The 27,032-nt window shown below is 33.3% G+C and overlaps 4 protein-coding genes across 6 annotated transcripts; 2 read left to right on the top strand and 2 right to left on the bottom strand.

The window, feature by feature from the left end:
• Nucleotides 1–645: 645 nt before the first annotated feature.
• On the bottom strand, nt 646–5,346 carry LOC142533123 (carbonic anhydrase 2-like). The gene is made up of 9 exons (XM_075639769.1): nt 5,153–5,346; nt 4,739–4,800; nt 3,682–3,825; nt 3,110–3,158; nt 2,900–3,016; nt 2,106–2,159; nt 1,780–1,865; nt 1,128–1,233; nt 646–1,024 (listed from the first exon to the last, which is right to left on the bottom strand). The coding sequence occupies exons 2-9, from the start codon at nt 4,789–4,791 to the stop codon at nt 884–886; spliced, it is 750 nt and encodes a 249-aa protein (XP_075495884.1). The 5' UTR covers nt 4,792–4,800; nt 5,153–5,346; the 3' UTR covers nt 646–883.
• Nucleotides 5,347–15,129: 9,783 nt separating this feature from the next.
• LOC142533413 (polygalacturonase 1 beta-like protein 3) lies at nt 15,130–17,314 on the top strand. The gene is given in 3 exon segments (XM_075640164.1): nt 15,130–16,801; nt 16,803–16,982; nt 16,984–17,314. Coding segments are annotated over 3 exon segments (2,016 nt in total). The 5' UTR covers nt 15,130–15,223; the 3' UTR covers nt 17,242–17,314.
• Nucleotides 17,315–18,379: 1,065 nt separating this feature from the next.
• LOC142533922 (cyclin-T1-3-like) lies at nt 18,380–25,248 on the bottom strand. 3 transcript variants are annotated; one of them, XM_075640856.1, is made up of 7 exons: nt 25,112–25,248; nt 23,378–23,713; nt 21,886–21,967; nt 20,781–20,915; nt 20,377–20,552; nt 20,140–20,291; nt 18,380–19,877 (listed from the first exon to the last, which is right to left on the bottom strand). In XM_075640856.1, the coding sequence occupies exons 2-7, from the start codon at nt 23,602–23,604 to the stop codon at nt 18,805–18,807; spliced, it is 1,845 nt and encodes a 614-aa protein (XP_075496971.1). In that variant the 5' UTR covers nt 23,605–23,713; nt 25,112–25,248; the 3' UTR covers nt 18,380–18,804. The 3 variants fall into 3 exon arrangements, with proteins under 3 accessions (XP_075496971.1, XP_075496972.1, XP_075496973.1); XM_075640857.1 differs by having other exon boundaries at nt 23,378–23,706; XM_075640858.1 differs by having other exon boundaries at nt 23,378–23,615.
• A 1,041-nt stretch (nt 25,249–26,289) lies between these two features.
• LOC142532422 (uncharacterized) lies at nt 26,290–27,006 on the top strand. The gene has a single exon (XM_075638726.1). The coding sequence runs from the start codon at nt 26,290–26,292 to the stop codon at nt 27,004–27,006; it is 717 nt and encodes a 238-aa protein (XP_075494841.1).
• Nucleotides 27,007–27,032: the final 26 nt, after the last annotated feature.

Below are 27,032 nucleotides of genomic sequence, written 5' to 3'. Positions count from 1 at the left end.
CTTTGGGCCGTGGGTGATTGGCCCATCACTACGACCCAACCCACACTTCTCCACCCACAGTGGCTCTTCTGTTACCCGTAAATTTTGGCAAGTGAAGTGGTTGTCATTAATTTTAAATTAATTAAATGTGGAAAGGATGTTCATTTTAATTATTGTCAAAAGGTATATTTTAATCCAAACTTACCCTTTGGCTTCAAAATCAATTCCATTGCTGCAGAACATATTATCTTTTATCACAATAATAATGCGGTTTTTGTTTTAACAAATACAAGTATCTCATTTATTGAAAGAAGATTATGTCACTACAACACATGGATATTGGTCACCGCCTATATGCAATATTTTAAGATAAGTTCTCTTGTGAAACGGTCTTATGAATATTTATCTATGAGACGGGTCAACCCTACCGATATTCACAATAAAAAGTAATACTCTTAGCATAAAAAATAATATTTTTTCATGGTTGACCCAAATGAGAGATATGTCTCACAAAATACGACACGTAAGACCATCTCACACAAGTTTTTGTCATATTTTAAAACTCTGATCTGATATGCATTTTTTGAATTTCTATATAATTGAATAAGAAATTACTTTAAATAATCAAAATATAGCTCATCTGACATTCTGACTAGTATATTGTACTAAAGACCCAAATTCAAAGTTCAATATTGATACCAACAATTTGGAACAATGGTCCTCTTAACACACCTTTCACAAAACCAAGAAACCTTCCCCCAAATATATGGGGAAGCAAAGAAACTTGGAATTATTCTAGTCACAAATTAGACATGGCTAGACTGACCAATTTTACATTACGAGAATTCAAGATTCGGTATGTTATTGAAAACACAATCAAACTTCAAATGGATACAGGAGATTCTCAAGACTCTAGATTCCAGGACTCAAATGAACCTTTCACGAAATCATAGTGCGCTCCCTTCAACAATAGGGTTTTCTTCACTACGCCTTCGTTTACATATGGGTAGGTTAGCAGGTTCGCCAGCGATACATTCACTGCCTCCTGTTTGGTACACGAAAAAGCGTAATTTTAAATAAAAATTTGATGAATATTTTCACTAATAATATTGGAACAGAAAAAAATGAAATAGTGCTTGAATTTTTACCTTCTCAAGCTGTGTGTGCTGTTCATGGACATCCAAATCTTTCCATTCTGTTGTCACTTTGGACTTGGCGTCCTTGCAAATGGCGACCCACTCTTCTATAAAGTCACTGCATGCATATTCTCACAATGTTGGTGAATTTGCCAACTACAGAAATGGTCGAGAACTAACAAACATTCAAATTTTGTATGCAACTTTTTCAACTTTCAAGACTTCAGGCTAAATATGCAAGTTGTTTCGTAAATATTTTTCCGTCAATACTTCTTTTCACAAATAGTAAGTCTCTTGAGATAATCTTACAAATTTTTATTCGTGAAACGGGTCAACTATACTTATATTTACAATAAAAAGTAATATTTTTTCACAACATTGACTCATTAGACCGTCTCACAAGAGTTTTTGTGTTTCACAAAACATATATCTCTATTTATATCTATATCTATGAGATTGTGGATGTCTTTATAAAGAATAAAGATATATAATAATTTGTGACATGAATTATTATTTGAGCTAGATTGCAACGTTACATGACAAAAGATATTAAAGTGGCAGTAGCCTTGTGGGGAGAAAATAAAAGGAAGTGAAAGACATGTAGTGTAATAGAGCCAAAAGCAAATAACAAAAGGATTACGATATATATTGGAAAAGCTTTAACCTTTGAGTCGTTCCATCATCAGGAATGGACATAAGCCCCTTTATCCCTCCACAGCAGCTATGTCCAATTACCAAAATAGTCTCCACCTAAATAAGGTCACAAATTCAACAATCCATTATTTAAGGTTATCGAAAATGAAATAATCACAATTATCATTAAAAAAAAACAATATAAAAGGTGCTTAGTTTAGTTAGCAAGCTTGTGAAACATTTGACAAAAAAGAGGTTTCCTAAAACAAATGGTTTTTACTCATAAGAATGTTATTACATTCGATGCCTGAAATTTAAAGTTAGCCAGATCGAAAGAGGAAAGAATATTATAATCACCTTTAGGTGCACCACTGCATATTCAATGGCCGCTCCCATTCCAGAATACTTCGTCTGCAATTGATTAAGAAGTAAACATTTATTTATTGGCACTAACTATAACTTTTAATCTTAAATCTTAATGTTTTCAAATTTTATTCCAAACTTTCGTAGGGACGCACAAATTTTATTTTTTTTTTGCTAAAATCAAAATAATGTTTACTTACCGAATGGAATTTAGATGAGTTGATTCAATTATCTAAATACGTTGACTATTTATTTGAAAAATATGTGTACAAATTAATTCCAATTCATTTATATTTTCAAAAGGAAATAAAACAGAATAAACTGGCTGGGGAATTTTTTTTCCATATTCGTATTCGAGGTTTGTTTACCTCAATTATTTAGGTTTGAATTTTTTTCTCTTTTCAAAATATAATTATTTTGATTTATTTATTGATAACATATATAGTACGTAATACTTAAGAGCATGTACAGCAGGGGGCGCAGAAGACACACGATGAGTGCTCGCGTATCTCCCCAAATGGGCGAGGAAGCAGCGCTCGGAATTATCCGTGCGATGATGTTCGAAGCTTAACAACTCTTTTTAATTTATTTAAAAATTGTGAATGACCAGATTGATCTGGCTGTTTTAAATATTTTAAAAACAAAAAAATAAATAAAATATTTAAAAATTAAATTAAAATAAAAAAATTAATATTCCAACATCGTCTACCACATTACAAATTATCAACAGTCTCATCATCAACATGAGACACCACTGTACATGCTCTAATGGAATAGGTTTAGCTTACCTTGTCAAATGGTGGGACCATGTTAGCGATGTTTCGGACAATAAAGGCCTCCCCTGGTTGGAAATTTAGGATGTGGGAAGGGCACACTCGGGAGTCGGAGCAGGCAAATACCAAGAACTGCGTGTTTATTAATTAATATATATCGATTAGTCAATGCCCAAGTTCAATGAATCTCACATCCAATAATACTATTGATATTGTAATTTTCACCTTGGGACTTTGGCCTTTCGCAAGTTGTCCATACAGCTCAGGATTCCTCCTGTGCAAGTAGAATAGCAAATTATATATAGAGATGGTCATTGGCGGAGCCAATTTTTTTTTTAAAACAATTATTTGTAAATATTGGATTAATTTGATATTAGTTCGAGTAGATCAATTTAAAATATTAAAAGATTTTAGAGTTTAAAATTCTAACTTTAGTAGAGACATATTCGTGACTCCACCGTTGGTCATATAGTGGTCATTAACAACTACTACAAATGTTCTTCTTTCCGGATATGGTATTGAATTTGTAATGAATGGACATCGACGATAAACATATAATTTTGTCTATCCTTGAAACAATGTTAAAACCCATGTTCCCAGTCATTTTGCTGCCAAAAAAAGAACTAAATTTGTCTCTTGATTTATATTTTATTCCAACATGATCGAAAGTGAATAGGGCACATTCCGAGAATCTCCCCTTTCTGCGGATTAGGTGCCAAAACCTTTGCAATAAGTACGAAACTTTATGCATATTTTTTTAATTGTGTGATCATCCAATTATTGGTTGGTGTACTTACTCGTATTTATCTTTCTTGAAATAATGGAACCCAGCCCGTATCCTCTCATCCGGATGAGAGTGCTTCACGGCTGCGCCACCCTCCAACTCCTCCGTCAGCTGCCTCAGCTTTGCGGCGGCCACGCCCTCCAACTCACCTTTCTCACTGCAGTTGAAAAAACAAAAGACCGTAACTAATCCAGCTCGCACCCCGAGCCGCCAAAGATGGAGCCCAATGTTAGAGTCATTACAACTAGATTAAACCTCGAAACCGGTCCCAAATTCTTTCGATTATTTACTCTTATTTTTTAAAGTTAATAATTATCCTGCCGATATTACACTATAATATTGGCTTAAACTGACATAATATTATAATAATATATTCATCATACAGATAGATATAAGTCAAAGAAAATGGGAATATCGTGTCTGGATGTATTTGAATATTTTAACAAAACATAATTAAAGCAATTCAATATGTTTCATTCCAAATCATTCAAATATATTTAATAATTTATCCGATAAATATTTTGTACCGTGTATTGCGTCAGAAACACCCAATATCTCTGGGAAATGACCCTCGCTGTTGTAAAACTCAAATTCATATATTACATGTTTATATATATTTTTTTATTAAAAATTTCAAGTTTATTTAATAATGATATTATTTAAAAAATTATTTTGTTTTGTATTATTAATATGTTTTAAATAATAAACTTAATTGATACACAAGTGGCGAACATGATTGACCAACTAGTTTGTCCGGTCAATGGAAAATTAAAAACATTATCTTCTTAAATTAAAAAAATTACTATTATTTAAGATTAATTTATATATAAAACCAAATTAGTAACAACACAAAAAATTAAATACAAAAATTTTGATTTATCAAAATCTCTATTGTAAATATCAATATACGTTATATTTATTATATTTTTAGCATTATTTAAAAAAATTTAAAACATGAAGTAATATTTATCAATTTTATTTTATGTTTTTATTAAAAAATAAATAAATAAACACCGAAATTGACAAACTGAGGTGAAAGTCCCAAGAAAAAAGTCAGAAAGTGGCAATACCTGAGAAGCTTCTGCAGGCCTGCAATGGCTTCCTCAAATGTGTCCTTTGCCATTTCCTCTTTCTGCAAAATTTCATAACTAAATTAATACACAAATTAACCCAACCGACTTAACCATCCTTTTCATCTATCGAATCTGTACATTCCCACACAAATATGTTCTGTACATCCTACGAAGGGGGATCATCATACAGATACAGTTCTCAACAATTTTAATAAACAAATATATATATTTGATGAATCAACCGCTGTAAACGGATCAAACAGTGGATTATTTATCAACACACACCAAAATCAATTTTAAAGATATCGATTGTATAAACTAAGAACGTATATATCACAGGAAAAAAGGCTTTGATCTTCGTTGAAAAATGAAAAAAAAGAAGTCACAAAAGCGAGAATTGAGGAGACAGACCTTCGGAGGATTGCCTGCAGAAGAAGCTTTCCGGCTTTGTGGAGAATGAAACAAAGCCGAAGGACGTGGTGGGATTATTTTTGTGTCCTGAGGGAAGGCCTAGAGTCATGCTTTAATAACATCATCTAATCATGGTTAAGAGAAATCATACGTAACTAAAATCCAAACCATGGTTATTATGTCTTATTTTTTTATAGTAAAATTTGTGATTTTGACCTAACTCGTAAAAATATATAATTTTTCGTGCAAAAAATATTGTTTTTAACAAATAACTCGTCGCACAGATAAAAAAAACTGTGAAACCGTTTATAAGATATTTTTGACAAAAACTTGTGTGAGACGGTTTCACGGGTCGTATTTTGTGAGACGGATCTCTTATTTGGGTCATCCATGAAAAAATATTACTTTTTATGTTAAGAGTATAAATTTTTATCGTGATACCGTTTCACAGATAAAGATTCGTGAGACCGTCTCACACTATATCTGCTTTTTAAAAAAAAAAAAAATTATGTCGGTACTTATTACAAAAATTAATCATTTGTGAGTTGAAATGGATATCCAAGGTGGCCTGTGGGGACGTTGGATCAGGAGTTAAAAGCTCCTAATTTTGGGGAGGTTAGTGTACATAGTCTTTTTTATTTAGTAGTAAATGATTTCATTTTTTTGGAAACAAGATTTTTGGTTCAAGTCGTGACAGAGATTGGTTTGATAGAATTTGAATTGAGTCAATATTTTAAGTTAAACAGAGTTTTCTACGAAAAATATGTAATTCATAAGACTTTAGGAATTAAAGGTACTAGAAGATTATATGTAAATTTATATTGGCTTTTATATCTTTTGTTCCGAACCAAAAAAATACTATTAATTGTGATTTTATAATATCAAATGCATTAATCGAATGAATTAATTAATATCCACCCTCAACTGTACGAATATAATGATTTAGTCGTCATCTTTTACTATTATATTATAATATACATCTGATTTAGTTCATCTGATATCAATATCTCAGTTTAAAATATAATAGTAATTATATTCCTTTAATATATTGTCAGTGGGTAAAATTAAACAAAATCAAAAGGTACTAATCTTTCTTTAAAGAACTAGTTGAAATGTTGGAAAAGGGTGTGGGGGCTACATTGAAGAATCAATAATGGCTTGTGAGCCGTTTAGATAGGCAAGTCAACCGTCCGTAGAGAACTTGTGATGGTAATTGGCCCTTAGCCAAGTGAACGTGGCCTCAACCTTTCGATTCAATAATGTATATATTATATTTGTTTTCTTTTTTCTTTATTATTTGTTTTCCTCCTTTTATCTTTCGCAAGCCAATTTGGATCAATAATGCCAATCATTCACTGTGCATTGACATTTTCTATTTAACCTTTTTTTTTTTATTGTTTCTTATTTGACAATAACTTTTACGTGCATTGTTTGGGAATTCCGAAATTCAAGATTACCAGATTAAGTCAATTGCCGATTTTAAAGTGTTATAGTTGGTCAAATTACAATTATCGCTAATGTGAAATATATGTGGAAAAGATTAAAAACTTTTTGTCTTAAATTAAATGTTTGTAAAGTTAAAAATAAAAATTTACGGTAAAAAATAAAATACCACGCTCACAAAATATATTAAACATCACATTTTATAAAAAAAATTTCATTCAATTGTATATCTTTTTCACAAATTGAGAGACTTATTTATAAATTTTTTGAAAATAATCCAAAAATAACTGAGTACTAGTCCAACTGGTACCAATACTTTAAGAATCTAGGTGCTTAAGCCTGGAGGTCCTGGATTCATGTGCTTAAGTCTCAAGTCTGTCGTTTCTCATAGATAACGGAATATATGTTTAATTCTGTTCCAGTATCTCTTTGTTAGATATGAGCTAAATCTGGCCAATAAATTTACAACAAAATATATATCAGATCTTGTACAATTTGCAAGACACGTAAAGATATCAATAACACTTAGATATGGTAATTTTGGACCAAAAATAACTTCATCTTCTTCACTTGGACGTAATGAATCATTTTCTATATTTAATGATCTAACAACCATTGGAGTACTTAAAGGATTTGATTTATCCATATTAAAACGTTTAATGACATTTTCTATATAATTTGACTGATGAACAAATATTCCACATTCTTTTTGTTCGGTTTGCAACTTGGACAATACTTTGGTTTTCCAAGGTCTTTCATTTCAAATTCTTCCTTCAAGTACAACACAACTTCTTGAATTTCCTTATTTGTTCCAATGATGTTTAAATCATCAACATATACAACAATAATTACGCATCCAGATATAAAGAGATATTGAATTGTGTACATATCCCTTTTTCGTTAAGTGTTCACTTAGTCGATTATACCACATTCGACCGGATTGCTTTAACTCATATGATGATCTTTGCAATTACACAGAATAATATTCTTTGGGTTTTGAACTTTGTGCTTTGGGCATTTAAATCTTTAAAGGATTTTCATATATATATATATATATATATATAAATAAAACTATTGAGTGATCCATATAAATAAACTGTGACAACATCCATAAGATGTATTTCCAATTTTTTAGATACTGTCAAACTAATCAAATACCGAACTATAATTGCATCCATAATGGGAGAATACTATTTTTAATAATCAATTTCAGGCCTTTCAGAAAAACCTTGTGCAACAAATCGAGCTTTATATCTTACTATTTCATTTTTCTTATTTCACTTTCGAATATAAACTCATTTGTACCAAACAGATTTTATACATTCAGGTGTAAGAACTATATGTCCAAAAAGGTTATGTTTATTTAGCGAATTCAAATCAACTTGGATGACGTTTTTTTCATTTTATCTAGTTCTGTCGATTTTTACATTCACCAAAAGATTTTGGTTAACGATCTTCATTTTCATTTATGATGTCAAATGCCACATTGTAAGAAAATATCTCATCAATTTTTTTTATATATTTTTGGTTCCATATTTTTCAGTATTAATATAATTGATAGAGATTTCACGATTCTCGTCAGTTTCTGGTTCTAACAGAACATTTTCATCATCATGTGTTTCTGCCGGAATATCATAATCTATTTTGTGATCATCGTTTTTTTCTATGCATTTTCTTTTTCGATGATTTTTATCCTTAGACTCGATGGACCTTCCATGCTTCAATCGTTTTATGACATCATGAGTGTCTTCAATTTGTTTCTTTGGAATTTCAATTTGAGCAGGGGCATTTACAACATGTATATATGATTTAGTTACCCTTTTTGTGTCTTCAAATGCATCTGGTATTTGATTTATTGTTCTTTGCAAGTGCACAATTTGTTGTACATCTTTTTCACATTGTTTAAATTTTGAATTTATATGTAATAATGATGATGCATACCATATAATTCCTTTTCGATATTTTTCTTTTCTCCCCTTAACGTTGAAAAGATTTCCTCATTAAAATGACAATCAGCAAAAAAATTTGTAAACACGTCGTCTGTCCGAGTCTCAAGATATCGAATGATTGATGGACTATCATAACCGATATAAAGTCCGATATTTCTTTGAGGTCATATTTTTGTTCGTTGAGGCGGTGCAATAGGCACATATACCATATATCTAAAAATTCTCATATGAGAAATGTCTAGTTCTTAGTCAAATGCAAGCTGCAATGGGGAGTATTGTAATTAATATTGAAAAATTATCAATTACATGTTTGATTGAATATGCATACATACCATATATCTAAAAATTCTCATATGAGAAAACTTATCGCATGTCTTTTTGTTCGAGTATCGTGCTTATAATACGTTAAAAATAAAAATTTACGATAAAAAATAAAATCTCAAACTCACAAAATATATTAAATTACACAATTTATAAAAAATTTATCCACTCAATTGTATATCTTCTTCACAAATTGAGAGACATATTTATAAAATTTCTTTGAAAATAATTCAAAAATAATTTCACCATTACATAAATCATCACACACTAATTTCAATATTTTCAACTCTTATCTTCAACACAACTCTTATTTTCACCCTATACAACCTTTTATTTTAAAAATAAAGCATGTTTGTCCTATTTTCGAGGTTTTTGCGTAACAGGCATTAAAAAAATCACATGCAGAAAAAGTTCTTTTTTTATTGTAATTTGCATTTTTTTTTTAATTTTTCTTCACGTTAACAATGAATTTGTATTTTTATTCATTTATCTTGTATTTTTTTTTCATTTTTTGTTATGTTACGATGTACTTTTACTACTAGTATTGTAAATTATGTATTTTTCAATTTTTTTCCTTCATTGACTTGAGTTCATCGTTTCACCAAAACATGAACAAAAATTAAAAAAACATACAAATAATATGACTAAAAATATAGATTAATCGTTAACACGAGTAAAAAAAAATGCTCTCATGACCTGACAAAAAAATGTAATTTTCATACCATAATAATATTATCTGTAAACATTAATGGACGCTAGCTAGATGATGTTACATATAGCAACCCGCACAGTGATGTGGCTCACGGGTTAAATATCCTAAGATAATGATTTGCAAGAATGAAGCTCAAAGAAATTGGTGTGAATACGCAAAAATGGTGGATCATTTTAGTTATAATAGTTTTTTATGAGACGGTATCACAAATTTTTATCTATGACGGGTCAACCTTACCGATATTCACAATAAAAAATAATACTCTTAACATAAAAAACAATATTTTTTCATGGATGACCCAAATAAGAGATCCGTCTCACAAAATACGACACGTGAGACCGTCTCACGCAAGTGTTTGTCTTTTATATTTAATTCGATACGAAGCCAAAATATCTCATGATGCGTCCAATTCAGAAATATTTCAAAAAATAAAACAAATCCATCCGTGTTACAGTATGTTTCCATTCAAAATTAGCATTTTTAATTATAAAACATTTTTAATAAAGAGTTGTAAAAGGAATTTTTGGGGTATGATTGTTATTTAAGTTGTTTAAATAAATGACGTCATTATTCAGAATAACTTTTTATACATAAAAAGTAAAATTAAAAATTAAAAAAGAAAAAGCGAGGGCGACTTGTAGAACATGATGCCAATGGAAACAAGTAGATATGGACTTCAGTGGGCTAAACTACTACTTGCAGGAAGGACTGAAATGGGGACCAAAAATTTAATGAGATGAATTCGTATAGCAATCAAATTAAATTCAGATTCATAATTAATTACATTACATTAAAAAAAAAAAACATCCAAATAAAGAAATTTACGTGCATTATAACAGTCACGATGTATTTTTTCCCCGACGTGCACAAAAAATATTTCGTCACTTTTGAACCCAAACTTGTCTTTAAATTTAATTTTTACCGCTAGGAATTTTGTTCATATATGTCGATCGTAAATATTTTGTTAAAAAATCAAGAAATAATTTATATACTAAGTATCAGTTTGACCATTTATTAGTTAATTTAGACACCGATCAAAATATTTAAGAAAATTATTAAAATAGATTAATTCTCATGTATAACGATCTCACGTATTTATATCCGTGAGGTGAGACGATGTGTCTCATAATTATAGTAAAAAGTAATACTTGTAAACAATTCGACATAAAAAAATAGTTTTTCCACTCAAATCAAAATATGTATCACACAATATATTTTCATAATATAACAAAAATGATACTTTTTGCGATGAAAATAATATTTTGGACATAAAATCATATTTTTTTTGTGCGAGGTCGATTTGAAGATCCATCACCAAGAGTTTATGTGAATTAAATATTTGTGCACATTTATTAATAATTTATAAACTAAGAATATAAAATAAGTTTAATAGGGGAAAAACCACTCCCCAAAACGAATCAACTCCACATAAAAACTTTAAATTATTAAACTAAGAATATAAAATAAGTTTAATAGTGGAAAAATCACGTTCCAAAACGAATCAACTCCACATAAAAACTTTGAATTATTAAAGATATTAGGTTTTTGATGTTTACGTATCATATTGAAAGCCAAAAAAGCACATGTGTATAACTCGTGTAAATATTAGAATTAAACACCTACCATTAAGTCAAAAATTTATATTGTTCGTTGAGAAACAAATTTTTTTTATTATATATGTGTAGTAACATAAAGCCCCGTACTAAGTCACGAGTGAAAATGAGAACATGATTTATTGAACAGATTCGCCATAATTTTCTTTAGGAAGTGGCTCGGGTTCTCTCCTGTTGATACAATTATTCAATTACGAAAAGCAAACGCACTCGAAAATGGAGTCACGTCCTTGATTAAATAAATAAAGAACGTTATGTTGTCCCATCTTTTGAAACAAACAACGATTTGTGAGACAATCGATTGCTATTCATGGACTCTATATATTAAAAGGAACAACTTTCATGTTATAACCGGAGCCACCAGCATTTCTCTCTCTTTTTTTTCTACTGATTTCTCTTGCAAGAATTTTGATTTTTTTTAATCTAATAAATGGAGCTTTGTAACCCGAGTGCCAAAGGTGTCAATAATGGTATAAACTTTGTAAATTTGTTGGTATAAATAGAGCAAAAGGTGGCAAAATTTCTCACCAAAGTTCACCTGGCTTTTGCCAGGTATAAACTAAGAATCTAAGAGTGCTGAAAGTATAGAATTTTTGCGTTTTTTCTAAAAGACTTGAGGCTGCCTCTACTGATTTCTCATGGTATAAACTTTGTAAGTTTGTTGGCGTCAATAATGATTATGCTTCAATATCATGATATTCCCATGTGCCTAATTCATTATTTGATTTTTTTAAAAAGAAAATACGTGATTTATGTATATTTAAGAATATACATAAATCACTTCAGAATATCTTGAATAATTATTTGCCAAAACAGTTGTTACAATTCTTTTTACTCGATCGACTATGACAGTGTGTTATGCTTTCATTCATTTCGTACTATCTTTGGACTATTTTTTCTACTTCATTGCTTTTTTTTATATATATATCTAATCATTATTAATTACTAATACTTTTTGTGCTAATTCACTTACTAGTTCATGTCATTTCGATCGTGTTTGTAAAAATTCACTTCATCCAAATAAGTAAGAGAATTTAAGATAAATATATTTGAAATCCATTAATCCTGCCATAATCAAACTTTATGTGCATATATCTTCCATTTTTTCAATATTCAGTTTACATTTTCGTGTTTCTTTATTTTGTCACTTCAAGTATCAGGAGACAGGAGACAATAAAGCAGGTGGACCACATGACTGATTGTTAAAGTTGTTCGAATGATCGGGGCACAATTTCTTTCTAATCTTTATTTCCATCTGCCAGATAATATATGAATATACTTGGACCAAAAATAACGGGAAAACCGTTTTTCTGTTCAGTTTGAGATTTTCGTCTTTTATGTTAATAAATTTCAGTTTTAATCATGTATATTTTGATTTTATAATTTTAGTTTTTTTGGTCGAAAATGCTGATGTAGTACTATAAATGTCAACGCAGCGTTATATTGATGCAATATTAGAGTTAACATCAGAAAAATGAATATAATTTCAAAAAAAAATGTGACTAAAATTGAAATTTAATAATATAAAAAACTAAAATAAAAAAAAACAAATAAAAATAAGTTGGTCATGCTAATGCATGACTTGTTTGTCAATTGCCATGCAAAAAAAAAAAAAAAAAACCACATATATTGGTTACGAAATTTCACTATAATGAATGTTATTGTGAAATGTATTTATATTATTTTGTACTTTCTGATCAACTGTGAGTAAATTTAATTCGTTTGGAATTATCGAAGTGGTGGTGTGATCAGCGGTGAAGTCAAGAATATGGCTCAATCCGAAATTAAAATTTAAAACTATATAATTTTTAATATTTTATACTGATCTACTTGGGTTAAGATCAAATTAATCCAAATTTTATATATAATTTTTTTAAAAAACAAAATTTAGAACACCCAAATTTTGTCACATAACGTGGCTCCGCCACTGGGTGTGCCATTGGGTCACCCCCACTACGTCCGACATGATATTAATTGTCATACGAATGACAACTATAATATATATATATATATATATATATGTGTGTGTGTGTGTGTGTGTGTTTGTGTGTGTCCTTTGTAATTTTTCTTTAATCCCATTTTTTGTTAACATTTTCGTGTGTTATGGGTAAAAGAATATTATTATATGAATAAAGGAGAGTTCTATAATAGGCATATGATATTAGTCAATTGTAATTTCCTTTGGCAGTTTGTTGAAAGAAACAACTCGATGATATTATTATTACAGCGGAAAATTTTTTTTGGGTCACCATGAATTCGTCTTTTTGAGGAAAAGAATTAAAATAATGAGTAACTTTTCAATTGTTTTTTGTCATTTAAGATTTATTTTACTATCAAATGAGGCTGGCCTACGGAAATATATGGACATGATGCCGCCATACTGAAGGGCGGACCATGGAGATCCAAGTATACATATGATATTAAGTTCTGGTACCACGTGTATTCATGTATATTTATATAAGTATCGAATCATATGTGATGTGACTAGGTCCGATGGTGATATTTTTATAATATCCAGGTTTATATAACTTTTAATATTTATTTATTTTAGGAGCAGATTATTCAATCTAAGAATTTTTTTTAAAAAAAGAATATTCATATTGATTTTTTTTCCCAATTACATCTCTGTGGGAATATTTTGCATCTATAGTAAATATTTCATATAAGAAAACTCCATTAATTTATAATTTACCGATCTTTGAAAAGGCCCATTATCTAATTTTTAATATTGAAAAACCTTAAATATTGAAATGTTGTATTTTTGTTCTCAAAACTGCCCGAACCTTCATATATCAAATAAATTATATTATTACTTTTGTCTGATTATTTATTCCAAAATTTTAACGGGTAAATCAATCAATTCAATTTCTATATATATATATATATATATATATATATATATATATATCGCATGATTAATTTTGCTTGAATTTACAAAATACATTTATAGCTTGAAGCCGGAAATTAAAAGTAATTGATAAAACAAAATTCTTATAAATTGGTATTAACGAAGTAAATTTTACCAAAGAAATCAAGTTACCTTATAAATTATAATCATATTTATTCTAATATTTTTAATTATGAAATTCAAAAAATTTATTTTAATTTTAACTCGATTAAATAAATGTACACATGCAATATATTATATATATATATATATATATATATATATATATATATATATATATTTGCGATAGCCAGAAATTATAATAATCGAATGACATATTTAAGAAAGGTCATTATTCATGTAGTTTGTGAATCATGTGACGATAGTTCAAAAATAATGATCGGTTCACATTTTAAATAAAGGGTTGTGGTGTCTATAGCTCATAACACACGACATTAATGTCACAAATTTGAGATAAAACATCTGAGTTTGATATCTTTTAAATACTTTATAAATACCAACATTGGACACATATATTATATATTAATAAATAATGAAGTCTTTTATTATGTTAAATTTCAATTTTAGTTCTGTAAATTTTTTTTTTTGATAATTTTATTTATTTCTTTTATTGAAGGTGTTGATGTGAAAATATAATAATCGGGCGGAGTTGATACAACTGGAGGTGAGCAGACCATTTTTAAAATATGGCTAATTTTAAGACCAAAATCTTCAAGTTATTTATTTGAGCTGATCATGGAGAACTTGTAAATTTGGCTCAGATTTAGAATTCGGCACTTGTTATTTATTAAAAAATTTTAATTACTGATAATTGTAATATTCAAATCTTTTGAATCACACGTTATTTAAATATAACATTTCGATCGATATTTAGATATAGGTATTTAATGTCTCTCAACTATCTTTTTGTTCGAAAAGATGTTGAAGAGTGAAAAATAATAATTTTAACATAAATAATAATTTTTTATTGTCTACTAGATAATTTAACAGGAATTTTGTGTTTCAATATTATTTAATAAGAATTTTCAATAATTTTGGACGTATTTTAAAAGGAAAAGAAAAAAACCTTCGACTCCATTCCACGAAATAACCCACCAGCATTCTTAATTACTCCACGGTATCAGTATGCCATCCGCCACAGCTCCGACTATCCTCCTCCTGCTCCTCCTCAGCTACTATAATCCGCCACTCAGCAGCAGTGCAAACCCCTCCAACCTTAAAATCTCATTCCTCAATGCTTTTGTTGTGTATATCCAGGTTCGAGTTACCGCCGCCAGAGTAAACCCATTTACCCCGAAAGCCTACGTAACACGTTACTGGGAGAAACGGATATCGAACAACTTGACAAAGCCATCGTTCTTACTCGACAAGGCTTCGCCGCTCACTGCCACCGATTACGCGGCCTTCTCTAGACGTGCAGATCAAAACTCTCTGTCAACTCAGCTTCCTGATTTCTGCGCGAAGGCAGATCTTTTGTGCTTCTCTGATTTAGCTCCCAGCCTGGAGAAACACTCCCAAGATGTGAACTTCGCCAACTACGTTTTCGATAACTTCACAAACTACGGTACCAAACGCCGCGGTGGAGTTGATTCTTTCACTCAATACGTCGTCGAGGACACCTTCCGTCGCTACAGCCGTGGATCCACCGACCATGACGACAAGTTCACCGTCTACGCGAACGATTCAAGTGTGATAGACGATAGATTCAACACATACGGCACCGCTGCCACAGGCGGAAAAGGGGAATTCAACAACTACAACACTGAAGTAAATGTGCCCGGTGCCCGGTTTACATCCTACTCGGACAGAAGCAATGCAAGGAAACAATCGTTCATACAATATTCCAACCAGGCTAATGCCGGAGATCAGAGTTTCACAAGCTACGGCAAAAAGGGAAACAATTCTGGCAATGAATTCAAGAGCTACGGGGACGACCTAACTAATGTAATAGGCTCCACTTTTACCAACTATGGCGAAACCGGGAATGCTCCGAAGGATACTTTCACTTCATATGGGAATAGTTCGAATGTCCCTAGGAATTCTTTTAGTAATTATGGCGCCGAAAGCCGGACTCCAAACGATACCTTCACTACGTATGGGAGTAATGCAAATGTGCCCGAAAATAATTTTAAAAATTATGGCTCTGAAAGTAGTAAACCAGTAGTGAGTTTCAAGAATTACAGGGATAATGGTAATGTAGGAGACGACAATTTCCAATCTTATGCCAAAAAATCCAACGCTGGAAAGGTGGATTTCCTCAATTATGCACAGACATTCAATGAAGGCACTGACACATTTAGTGGCTACGGCAAGAATGCCGCTGACCCAGTGACTGTCGGCTTCAAGATTTATGGAATCAACAATACTTTCAAAGATTATGAGAAAAGGGGTGTCACGTTTAGCAGCTACACTAATGATAGCTCATCGGTGGTGTCTTCTTTAGTATCCCGGGATAAAAAGGTACACTCACGGGTGATCGAACCAGGGAAGTTCTTCCGGGATGAGATGCTCAAGAGTGGTACAATCATGCCAATGCCAGATATTCAAGATAAAATGCCGAAAAGGTCGTTTTTGCCTCGGACAATCTTGTCCAAATTACCTTTTTCAACCTCGAAGTTGGCAGAAATGAAAAGGCTTTACCATGCGAGTGATGACTCCGGTGTTGTGAACATCATGATCGAGTCGTTGAAAGATTGCGAGAGGGGAGCCGAGTCCCGGTGAGGTCAAGCGATGCGTGGCGTCGATTGAAGATATGATTGACTTTGCCACGTCTGTGTTAGGACGGAACGTGACGGTCCGATCCACAGAGAACATCCAAGGGTCGAAAGGTGATATCATGATTGGAGAAGTCAAAGAAATCAACGGAGGAAAAGTAACCAAATCGGCTGTCATGTCATCAAAGTCTTTACTTCTATATGATCTACTATTGCCACTCGGTTCCAAAAGTCCGGGTCTACGAAGCGGATATTCTCGACCCGAAATCGAGGGTTAAAATCAACCATGGTGTTGCCGTTTGCCATTTGGATACTTCATCTTGGAGCCAGGGCCATGGAGCCTTCATTGCATTGGGATCCAAACCCGGTAAAATCGAGGTGTGTCATTGGATCTTTCAGAATGATCTGACTTGGACGACTGCATATTGAGATCCAACCCGATCCTACCCAACTCTCTTTTTATGTTCAAATTGAGATCCGATCCGATACGTTCAAATATGTGGGTATGAATAAATTATGTATGTGTTTGCAGTATCGATCAATCTAGAAAATAATGCATCATTTTGCTGTACCAATTTTTGGACATCCAACCAATAAAATAAGTCGAGAAGTGACGGGTCATAAATTTATTTGGTCAGCATAATTGATTGCTGCTAAGCAGATCAGGTGTGCATCCATGTCCATAACATCCATGGACATACGTAAATGGTCCCTGATTCTCAAGTCACCAAAAATCCATTTGTATGCATAATGCATGTTGCATGCGAAGAATTATGCTACTCAGTTGAAAATCTTTTCACATTATTTTTCCCCCTTTGCAAAGATTCTAAACGTGTGATTTAAGCCTTTCCTTAAAAAAAAAGTGTGATAAAGACTCGAGCATCTTGATATTCAAAGGTTTGTGTGAAAGTAGGCTTTGGAGATATATATTCATTGGATAAAACATATTTAGTAAGTATCTTGTGAGCCGGTCTCACGTGTCTTTATTCGTAAAACGATTTAACTATATCCATATTTAAAATAAAAAATAATACTTTTGATATAAAACTAATATTTCTCATGGGTAACTCAAATAAAATATATATTATAAAACATGTAAATTGATCATAAATTTGTCTTTCTTTTCACAGACAACAGTTATGTTAAAAAAATTAAATTTTGGCCAAGTGTAATTTTTCCATGTTCAAATTTATTGTGTCGAATTTATTTATATTTTTAATCATTTTATTCGAAGTTATTAAATGATTTATAGACTTTTAATATAATATTTAACCTTTTTCCTTGACACAAAATACTCGCGTCACATGTGAAGCGTTAATCTATTACTTATTTTAATTAATATACAAATTAAATTCTCTTTGAATAGTCCATTCATTTACGCTACCGAAAGAGTCGAAACATGAATATTGGTCCACACAGATGTAGCAGTTGATTCAGAAATCACTAACAGTGCACCAGGGCAGAATATAAATCATTCGCATCAGTCACTCAAAGCTTTAGAGACAGTCCCAACATTTGCCACGAAACGGGCTTCAAATCCAGGATAATGTCACGGAAAGAAAATAAATATTAGACATCAAACTGGACTTAAACATCTCGAATCACTCAAAATTGCAATATTTTTGTACCATTTCTGGTTCCTTTTACTTCGAAGATAAAACATAAACTTGGCTAAGCACCATTCACAAATACACTAGAATTTTTATCTCCTCTTCTTCCTTTTCCCGTTATTACATAAAGCTCTCAATGACAGCGTATAGGATAACCAATTATGAAGGTAAACCATGCGTAGCAATGGATCCAACATTCCAACCTGAATATTAAGTGATACGCTCTCTTCAATTAGCTGTTTGCATGATCAAGTAGTGTCATAAAACTTCTTTGGTTATATGTCTTGTCAAACCAATGGGGATAAAAAAATACCAGATTTTCCGGTCCAATATGTAAAACACAAGACGTGCTCCCTGCATACCCGAGCAATCAGTGAATACGTCAAACATGGTTCTCCTGTGCGTGCCTTTTGTTGCCTCTTTCTGAATAATCAAGCCTCCTCACTCCATTTCTATCCTCTGAATACTCCTGGTGACTTTGTTTATGGGATCCTGATACATGATCAGTCAGCTGTTTTCCCTCCTGTGGTTTTTCCAAAGGGCTATTAGCTTTTCTCTTGCGAATGCTTGTCCTAGGTGACCGTTCATCGTCAAACGATTCGACTTCTCCTTCCTCTACAGGATCAAAATCACCTCCATATGAGGACTGCCCTTTAGTAGATTGGTAATGACCATCTCTGGCCTCATATGCAAATTTGATGGGTTGAGAGTTCTCATGGTCTTGTTTAATTGAAGGTTTAGACCAGCTTTGCTTTTTCCTTTCCTGTTTAATCTTTTCACTCTCGCCAGGCACTTCAACGTCCTCCAGTTCCCTCTCAAGCTCATCCATTTGGTCCGTTTTATGAGTTATGTCACCGCGGGCCTTCCTCCGCTCCAAGGCTGCTTTGACCTTCTCTCTGTCGATTTTTTTCATAGCATCTTGAGGTGACTGGACAACTGCACCATCCTTGTTAGACAAATTTTTGCCGTGATATTTATCATTGGGTTCTAGTGGATCCCTTGTTTCAATCCGACCCGAATTCCCTTCTTGATCATGCTTTCCATGTCCTTCACTCCCAACCCTTGTTTTATTCTGAACATCCTCTGCGTTCACAACACGAGGTGTTGCTTCAAATTCACGCTTCTCGGTATCATTAATCTCATAATCTCTTTTGAGATCCGAATTGCTACCTTTTTGGGATCGTCCATATTCAGTATTTTGCATTTGAGTAGTAGTTCTTGAAAGCCCACTGTGATCATCAGAAGGTGGCTGATCCGGAAGTGATCTTGATTGTGCTGGCTTCGATGAAACTGCCTTCGTAGTAGCACCACCATGGGAATTGGTAACATGCTCTTCAGTAGGAGGGCCTTTTGATGGAGGTCGTTGAGCCCCAGAAGCACTCCCTTCGGCTTCACTAGCCTGAGCTGGTGGCACTCTGTTTTGTTCATAGAGCTCTAACATCTGATTACTAACCTCTGCAAAGAACAAGACATCCAGTCAAAAAGAAATATTTATAAAATGGGGAAAAAGTTGATGAATTATCTTTATATCCCATTGCAATCAAGCGTATTATCCTAGACCCTTCCCTAATTCCCCTTCATCATAATTATGAGCTAAAAAAATCAAATTCAACAAGAAGCACCATCTTTTCGAACATTCGTCGTGTTCTAGAGAGGTGAGACCTATTCCATGCTAGCATGATGTTGATGTGCAAGCTACCAAAGGGAAGGCACCAACCCTCCAATTGGCGGGGGGTGACATCAAACTCCTGCCACCAAACCTTCTCGCCATCAGATGGGAGCTTTACTTTGAGGAACTTGGCAGCAAGAAAAATAGCACCAGCTGCAATATGGTGGGGCTTAAATTGCAAACAAAGAGATGTCCGGAGCCTGCGTTCCGTTTTCTCAGGTCAAATGCAGGAAGAATTGCCATGGATAGGATATTATCATGACTCATCTAAAGAAAATATCATACCCATCGTTGACAAAATTCCATGCAACTTGAGCTAGAGCATTTTGAGCAACCTGAAATTTCTTAATTGCCTCAACAAGTGGTTTATATGGATGCTGTAAATTAAGATCAAAACCAAGCGTTGCCAGAACAACCCTTTCCCCCTGTAAAATAAGTTCCTTTTGTTGCTCATATACCTCCTGTACAAAGGATTAAACATAAATAACTGTCATATAAAAGACAGACAAGACCTCATCACAAAATCCAAGTTGGAAAAACAAAGCATTCAGACTGCAAACTTGCAAAAAATTTTCCATATATAGGCATCTTCTGAAAAACTGGTGAGCCACAAGCAGATGCAAACAAACAATCAGGCTCGACCAGTTAAATTCAACTAGAAAGTAGCTACAGGAACAAAGTAACGTCACCTTCTGTTTGATCCTTTGCATGGCTGCAGTATCCTTCTTATGAATAATTTCGTATGACACGAGAATTACATCTTTTAGGGGACGAGGAGTTTCTTCAACCTTACCGGCCAGAAACATACATACTGTGGCAATGGTCTGCAAAGAAGAGGGAAATAAGACCCGATTTTTAATCACCTTCACAATAAAGTCGTTGAAGAAAGTGACAGTACACAGATGATTCAACTGAATGTGCGCATCTCCACCTGAAGTTTTTATATGTTGCGTATCTTTATAAATTCATCAGTTTTGTACTTTTTCTCACTGTTAACCTATCTTTTGGCTTCACTTAGCGTGTTTGACTATCATACTCTAAGATCTGGCTTCATAGGGATGAAACAGAATAAACAGGCACACACACGGCCATAATCATCCAGCCATGACAACCAGCCACACATAGACAACAGTCACAACACACCAAATAATCCCCAAAGAATTTAGTCATAAATCCCATCATTAGCTCTCGTTTCTCACTTCGAAAACTAGAACAGTCTGTTACACACTCCTACTTGATTCACATTTCCAGCACATCATAACGAGTAAGTGGAGGATAAGATACAACACCATCTAACTTGAAGAAGTTGATGAGCACAATCACCTTAAAATTTCTTATCGGTGGAAAAGCATTTAAATAAGGTAACCATAAAACTTTGGAGATTAAATTTCATGGTGGCAGAACTCCAACAGATACAAGTGCCATTTTCTATACAATCCATAGCAAACATATTAAATACGTTAAAAATTCCATATTGTATAATAAACTGCCATCATGAGAAGGAAGATTAAAAATAAAACCATTAAAAACACAACAATCACATCGTGTTCCTTTCTCATTTAAAATCAACCCACTTACAAGTAGCCCTGATTCAACAATTCATCACTTCCAGAATAGAAGAAGCAATTATTTTTAGAAAGACTCTGAAGAAAGAAATATTTCATATCCACAATCAGTTCACCAGATGTTAATCTCTTAAACATTATGTGTACTCATTCTCAACCGAAGCAACTTACTATAGAAGTCCTCAACTCCAAACCAAGTTAAGAGCAAAGGGAGAATAAACAAACTCACCCTCCTATCATTCTTCACATGGGACTGACGAAGGAAGAACCGATGACAAAATATAATTGCCGTAGCAATTGTGACCTGAGGCCTGCAATCATGAAACATCCAACATCGAGCTAAGATAAATTTCAGTAGCATTTTAAATTCATATGCTTCGATGGAAAAACTAAAGTGCAGTTAACAACCGAAAAATAGGATGGTGAACTAAATCAGTATGTCAACAGATTCTAAAGATCACCAACAGGAGGCATCTGCCAGTTAAGGCTGTTTCGCCTAGAAGAACAATTGTTATGGTAATGGACTTGAAAATCAATAAGCATTCAACAAAGTAGCCCCAAAACAGGCTGAAGAGACAAGTCAACTCCCTTTTATGAGATCTAAGAACCATTGGATCTGAGGGTTGTTACAGTTCAACAGGGACTTGGGGTATATTTCGAAGTCGAAAAAGATGATAAGCTGGCTTATGCCAGTGGTTTGAGGAAATATCTTCGACATAATAAGAGCAACCTGGCAATCGAAGATAGTTCCTAAAATCGACTGGTCATACAGAGTGATAAGAAGAAGACACTAAAGACTAATGGCAGTGGCACAAGCCTGCCCATTCTTAGCGGCGAAAGTATGTACAGCGAGAAGCATAAAAAATTCTAGCACATCTGTGTGCCTCTTAAAATGATGCCATCAAATCCCCAATCCTTTTATTGGTACGTGAGACAGCTGTCGGACGATTAGGGCCGCAAGCCGCAGCGCAGTGAGGGAATCCTTCAGTCCAAGATACAAATCCACCCTATCTCTAAACTGAAATAAAAAATTTGGGGACGGGAATTTTCCTTTTTTTTCTTGCTAAGCTCAAAGCTATAACACACCCAAGTCTCCACTCAGACAAAGTTATGAAATGTTATGGTGGTACCTTGCAAAGCATTAAACAAACTAACACAATCAATTTCATAGAGCATATGCCAAATAGACACAAAAGGAAATTAAAACATAAATTTTCCTTCTCCCTTTATCCTCATGACATTTAAAGAGATAGAAGCAAGAATTCTTACCTATATCCTAACTAGCATATGCATTGTTCCCCGGCATGGATATCTTACATTAGACATATACCATAAAATTTACATGATATAAACTCACAATTGGAACCTCAATCACTATGCATATACTACACACATAGTAAGAAAACATATGCAGGCATATAAATAGTAATCACCATGCATACATACAATCCATCGATATAAATCTCAGGGTGTAAAAATACTTCACTTGATACCACAGATGACCATCATATCACTTCTATCTCAAAATATCTCTATGGCAGAAAGTCAATGTTGTGATGTTTATGCTTGTGAAATGTACATGAATTCATATGCTTCTTAGAAATAAAATAAAACAAACAAAAAGCGAGAAAATCAACCAAATAGAGCTTATTTAAGAACTTCTACCACTAACGAGAACTTACACTTGATGAATCACCAATCTCCACAGGAAAAAAACTTACACTTTAAGTCTCATGCCTAAATCTTGTAAGAATGTGCAATATGACTTCCGCAGGTAATTTTCTTTCTTTAAATCAATTCCATCTCGTCTAGAAGGGGAATTTTCTTCAATTTCCTTCCTAGAGAAATACCACTGCCCACCACCTTCTTCTGGTTTTTCCTGGGAAATCCTTGAATGTCCTTCAGGTGCTCCACGATACGAGGGCTCACCAGACAAGATACTGGCCATTAGAAACTTTGCTTTCCCACCAAAAAGTTTAAAAGAATGCCAGATGATGTCTCGTGTGTTAGCAAGATACGCTCAAATAACGGCTATCCATCAACATCAACACTGCAAACTAGATTTTAATAGAGTAAGAGGCGGTGAAACAGATTAATACAGCAGTTAATCATGTAACTTACAGGAAACTCAAATTTTAAAAAAAGAGAAAAAAAAAGGAAAAGGACATAAATGAAGAGATTGAATTATGAAACCTCAAGGAGTCTGTCACCATCAATATTCAAAAGAACAAGAAAATTGTGCTCTGGTAAGCACCAATATTTGCAGATTGAAACATACAGCAGACCATAAGCTCAACAGCATGTTATTTTTCCGTTTTTTCTTTCCTTTTTTTCGAATGGAACCCAAAAAAACACTTGATCTGAAAACCTTCAAGCAAGAATATGATTTTAAAACATTGGCACTTCGTTTAAACAACTAAATGTTTCCGGCAGTGATATCCTCAAAATGATCCAGTGGAGAATGCACATTACACCAAATGGCTAGAGTAGGAAGGGAGAAAGACAGAAACTAAGCAAATATAGATGCCTACTTCTTGGGTGAATTTATTTATGCCTCCACAATTCATAACTCATAAGCGTACATATAATATCAGGAAAGCAGATCCTAGGCTTCACATGTCCCAACAAATTTTGTTTCACACTAAATAAAGGTCGGAACAAAGCAGTTGGTTACACCAACGGCTTGAAATAAAATGAATTTATGTCTGAGAATCACATCACAATCAGTCAAAAAATTGATATAGCAACTTCTGAAAACTTAAAGGTTTTTATTACCATTTTCCTAGACTAAATATGGCTATCCACAGAGAGCTTCTTCGTTAAGATTCTGCCAAAAACCCCTAGTTACAGGATTTGATTAAAAATTAGATATATAGAAGGGTAAGAATGGGAGCGGGAGCTCATATTTTAAAATTAACCTTGGTATTCACCAAAATTCTTGAAATTTATATCCAACTAGTTGACTTCCAAGGTTCAACACTAACGCTCCAGCTTCTCACTTTAGCCAGTAGAATCCAAATAGACAGGCCAACGTATACAGCTACTGCTTATGCAAGTTGATAAAGGGAAACGAAACACCACAAGAAGTGCTTAATTCGGTAAAGTAAAACATGCATCTTCAAAACCTAAGCACCAATAAATTATATGTCGTTTATCAAGCTTACAGTTTCACCAATAAACTAAACCGAACTGGGGAAACAAGTCAGAGTGAAATAAATAAGCCCATAACATTCTAGGGCTTTTTCATCATCCAAACGCTCGAAAGAAGAGTCAAGATTTCAAAGTAAATACATCCGCGGATTTGGGATTCATACACTGAATATGCAATTTTGGAGAGCACAAGATTCGATTGTTTTAGCACAATAGCAATACACAAGTCCCAAATCATACAAAACAAGAAAATTAGGGCAAGATTGACTTCAACTGAATATAGCATCTCAAGAATACAATCTTACCATTCGCCGCCGGGAGAGGACAGAATCTCTTCACGCCGTAGATTCGGTGGCTCCTATAGTAGTACTCCGACGCTTCGGCCAGGGCTGAGAAGGAACGAGGATCCGTAACTGTATCTTTGGTCTCTAAAAAGTTCACAATTTATTGCGTTGTATACATTTATCAATTTTCACTCGATTGATAAGTGAAATATCCACTGGGTTTGGGCCATCGTGGGTTCAGTCTTTTCAGGCCTTGTTGGTAAAACTTGAGCTAGGCCCACTCATATTCTAATTGGTCTCCTATCTCTAATGGGCTTAGTGAGTGGATTTTAGAGAAATTATTGGGCTCACGACAAAGCTTTGATAACAAATTGAAGGTATAAATAATCACTGATTAAATAAAATTGAAAAACTATATTTTTCACAAAATTGTTAATTTATCTTTAATTTTTTTTAGATTTATACTCTATATTAAAATTAAACCCTGGCGTAATATTTTTATTCTCCATAATTTAATCTCTTCGACCTCCTCTTCTATCTAATTCTTCAATCGATCGATCAAATAATACACATTATTTATTGCCTAACATAGTTATAAATATTTCTATATTTATATTTTTTTCTTTTATTTCAAATTAAATTATTAAATTATTAATAAATTATAAATATAAATATATGTTCACACAGCGTTGAAAATAATTATTATGAAATTACAATATTATAAACTAATTTAGACCAAACATTTCGTGAATAGCGTTTTAAGCACAGAGCCTAAAAGCGTTTCGGTTGCGCATAATAAAAGCAAATGAACTAAAAAGCGTTAAATTCAAAACTTTTATATGACGTCACCCACAATCGTAGTACATGACCGTTGGATTATTAGCAACGTTCCAAAATCAGAGTATTTTAAAAATGATCCATAGCAGCTACAGAAGATATTGACCGTTGAGCCCTCTCTCCATACTAATTCCTGCCCAGACCTGTTGGCACACTAGAAGTAGAAGTATTGAGAAAGGAAACCCAAAGGATTTTGAAATCCCGAGCATTTTCACTACTATCTTTGTTGGATTTACTGTCAAAATAATATATATATATTTTGATTCATTCTAGATTTTTTTTCTTGAAATCGAAAGATAATTGCTGGGTTCGGATTAGAAAGGGTTTCTTTGATTGCTTGTTTAACCCATTTTTTTTAATTAATGGCGGCTTTGGCACCCGGGATTCTGTTGAAGCTGTTAAATGGGTTGAATACAGGGGTTAAGCCCACAAGTGAGCACAGGAGCTCTCTTCTGCAGGTCACGGATATTGTGCCTGCAGATTTGGATGAAAAAATTCTTCTGCCGAAACATGGCTTTTACATCAAGGTATCCGATTCTTCACATTCCATTTACGCTAGCCTGCCTTTTGATCAAGATGATCTTGTTCTGAGCAACAAAGTGCAATTGGGGCAGTTCATTTATGTGGATAACTTAGAACCTGGGTCGCCTGTTCCGGTGGTCAAAGGGATTAAACCGATCCCGGGAAGGCACCCATTGGTGGGTACACCGGAGCCATTAATGGGGTTGAGGCAAAAGGGGGAGAAAGCAGAACAAAAAACCAATGGAAAAAGTTCATCATGTCAAAGGAGGGGTTCTTGGGGGAAAGGGCCTAATGGGAGTGAAGTTCTTGAATCACCAAGAAGTTTGAAGCCAGTTCCATTGGATTTCGATCAATGCACACCCATGAAAGAGAGGCCCCATAGTGCAGTGAAATTTGCTGACAATTTCCAAATGTCACCTATGATAAGAGGGAAAACGATGAGGGATGGAAGTGCGGTAAGATCTTCTGTTGGGGGCGCTCTCTTGTCTAAAATGACAGAGGGGAAGGCTGAACTACCCATAATTCGGAAAAGTTTTGCCTTCAGTTCCAGTGTCTAAGTTTCCTAGGAGCAAGAGCGTATGTG

Source organism: Primulina tabacum, chromosome 18 (genome assembly GCF_025594145.1).
Source record: "Primulina tabacum isolate GXHZ01 chromosome 18, ASM2559414v2, whole genome shotgun sequence".
Taxonomy (NCBI): Eukaryota; Viridiplantae; Streptophyta; class Magnoliopsida; order Lamiales; family Gesneriaceae; genus Primulina; species Primulina tabacum.
The sequence above is the reverse complement of the archived record's forward strand: the minus strand, read 5'-3'. Positions and strand labels throughout refer to the sequence as shown.

Excerpts from the sequence above, each read along its gene's own strand:
- LOC142533123 (XM_075639769.1), bottom strand. The coding sequence starts at position 4,791 with ATGGCAAAGGACACATTTGAGGAAGCCATTGCAGGCCTGCAGAAGCTT. Across the intron at positions 3,826-4,738 it reads GGCCTGCAGAAGCTTCTCAG|TGAGAAAGGTGAGTTGGAGG; the intron begins GTATTGCCACTT and ends TTTCAACTGCAG. Across the intron at positions 3,159-3,681 it reads TTCAAGAAAGATAAATACGA|GAGGAATCCTGAGCTGTATG; the intron begins GTAAGTACACCA and ends CTACTTGCACAG.
- LOC142533922 (XM_075640856.1), bottom strand. The coding sequence starts at position 23,604 with ATGGCCAGTATCTTGTCTGGTGAGCCCTCGTATCGTGGAGCACCTGAA. Across the intron at positions 21,968-23,377 it reads TTAGGCATGAGACTTAAAGT|GCCTCAGGTCACAATTGCTA; the intron begins GTAAGTTTTTTT and ends TCATGATTGCAG. Across the intron at positions 19,878-20,139 it reads CACCCCCCGCCAATTGGAGG|AGGTTAGTAATCAGATGTTA; the intron begins GTTGGTGCCTTC and ends TGTTCTTTGCAG.
- LOC142532422 (XM_075638726.1), top strand. The coding sequence starts at position 26,290 with ATGGCGGCTTTGGCACCCGGGATTCTGTTGAAGCTGTTAAATGGGTTG.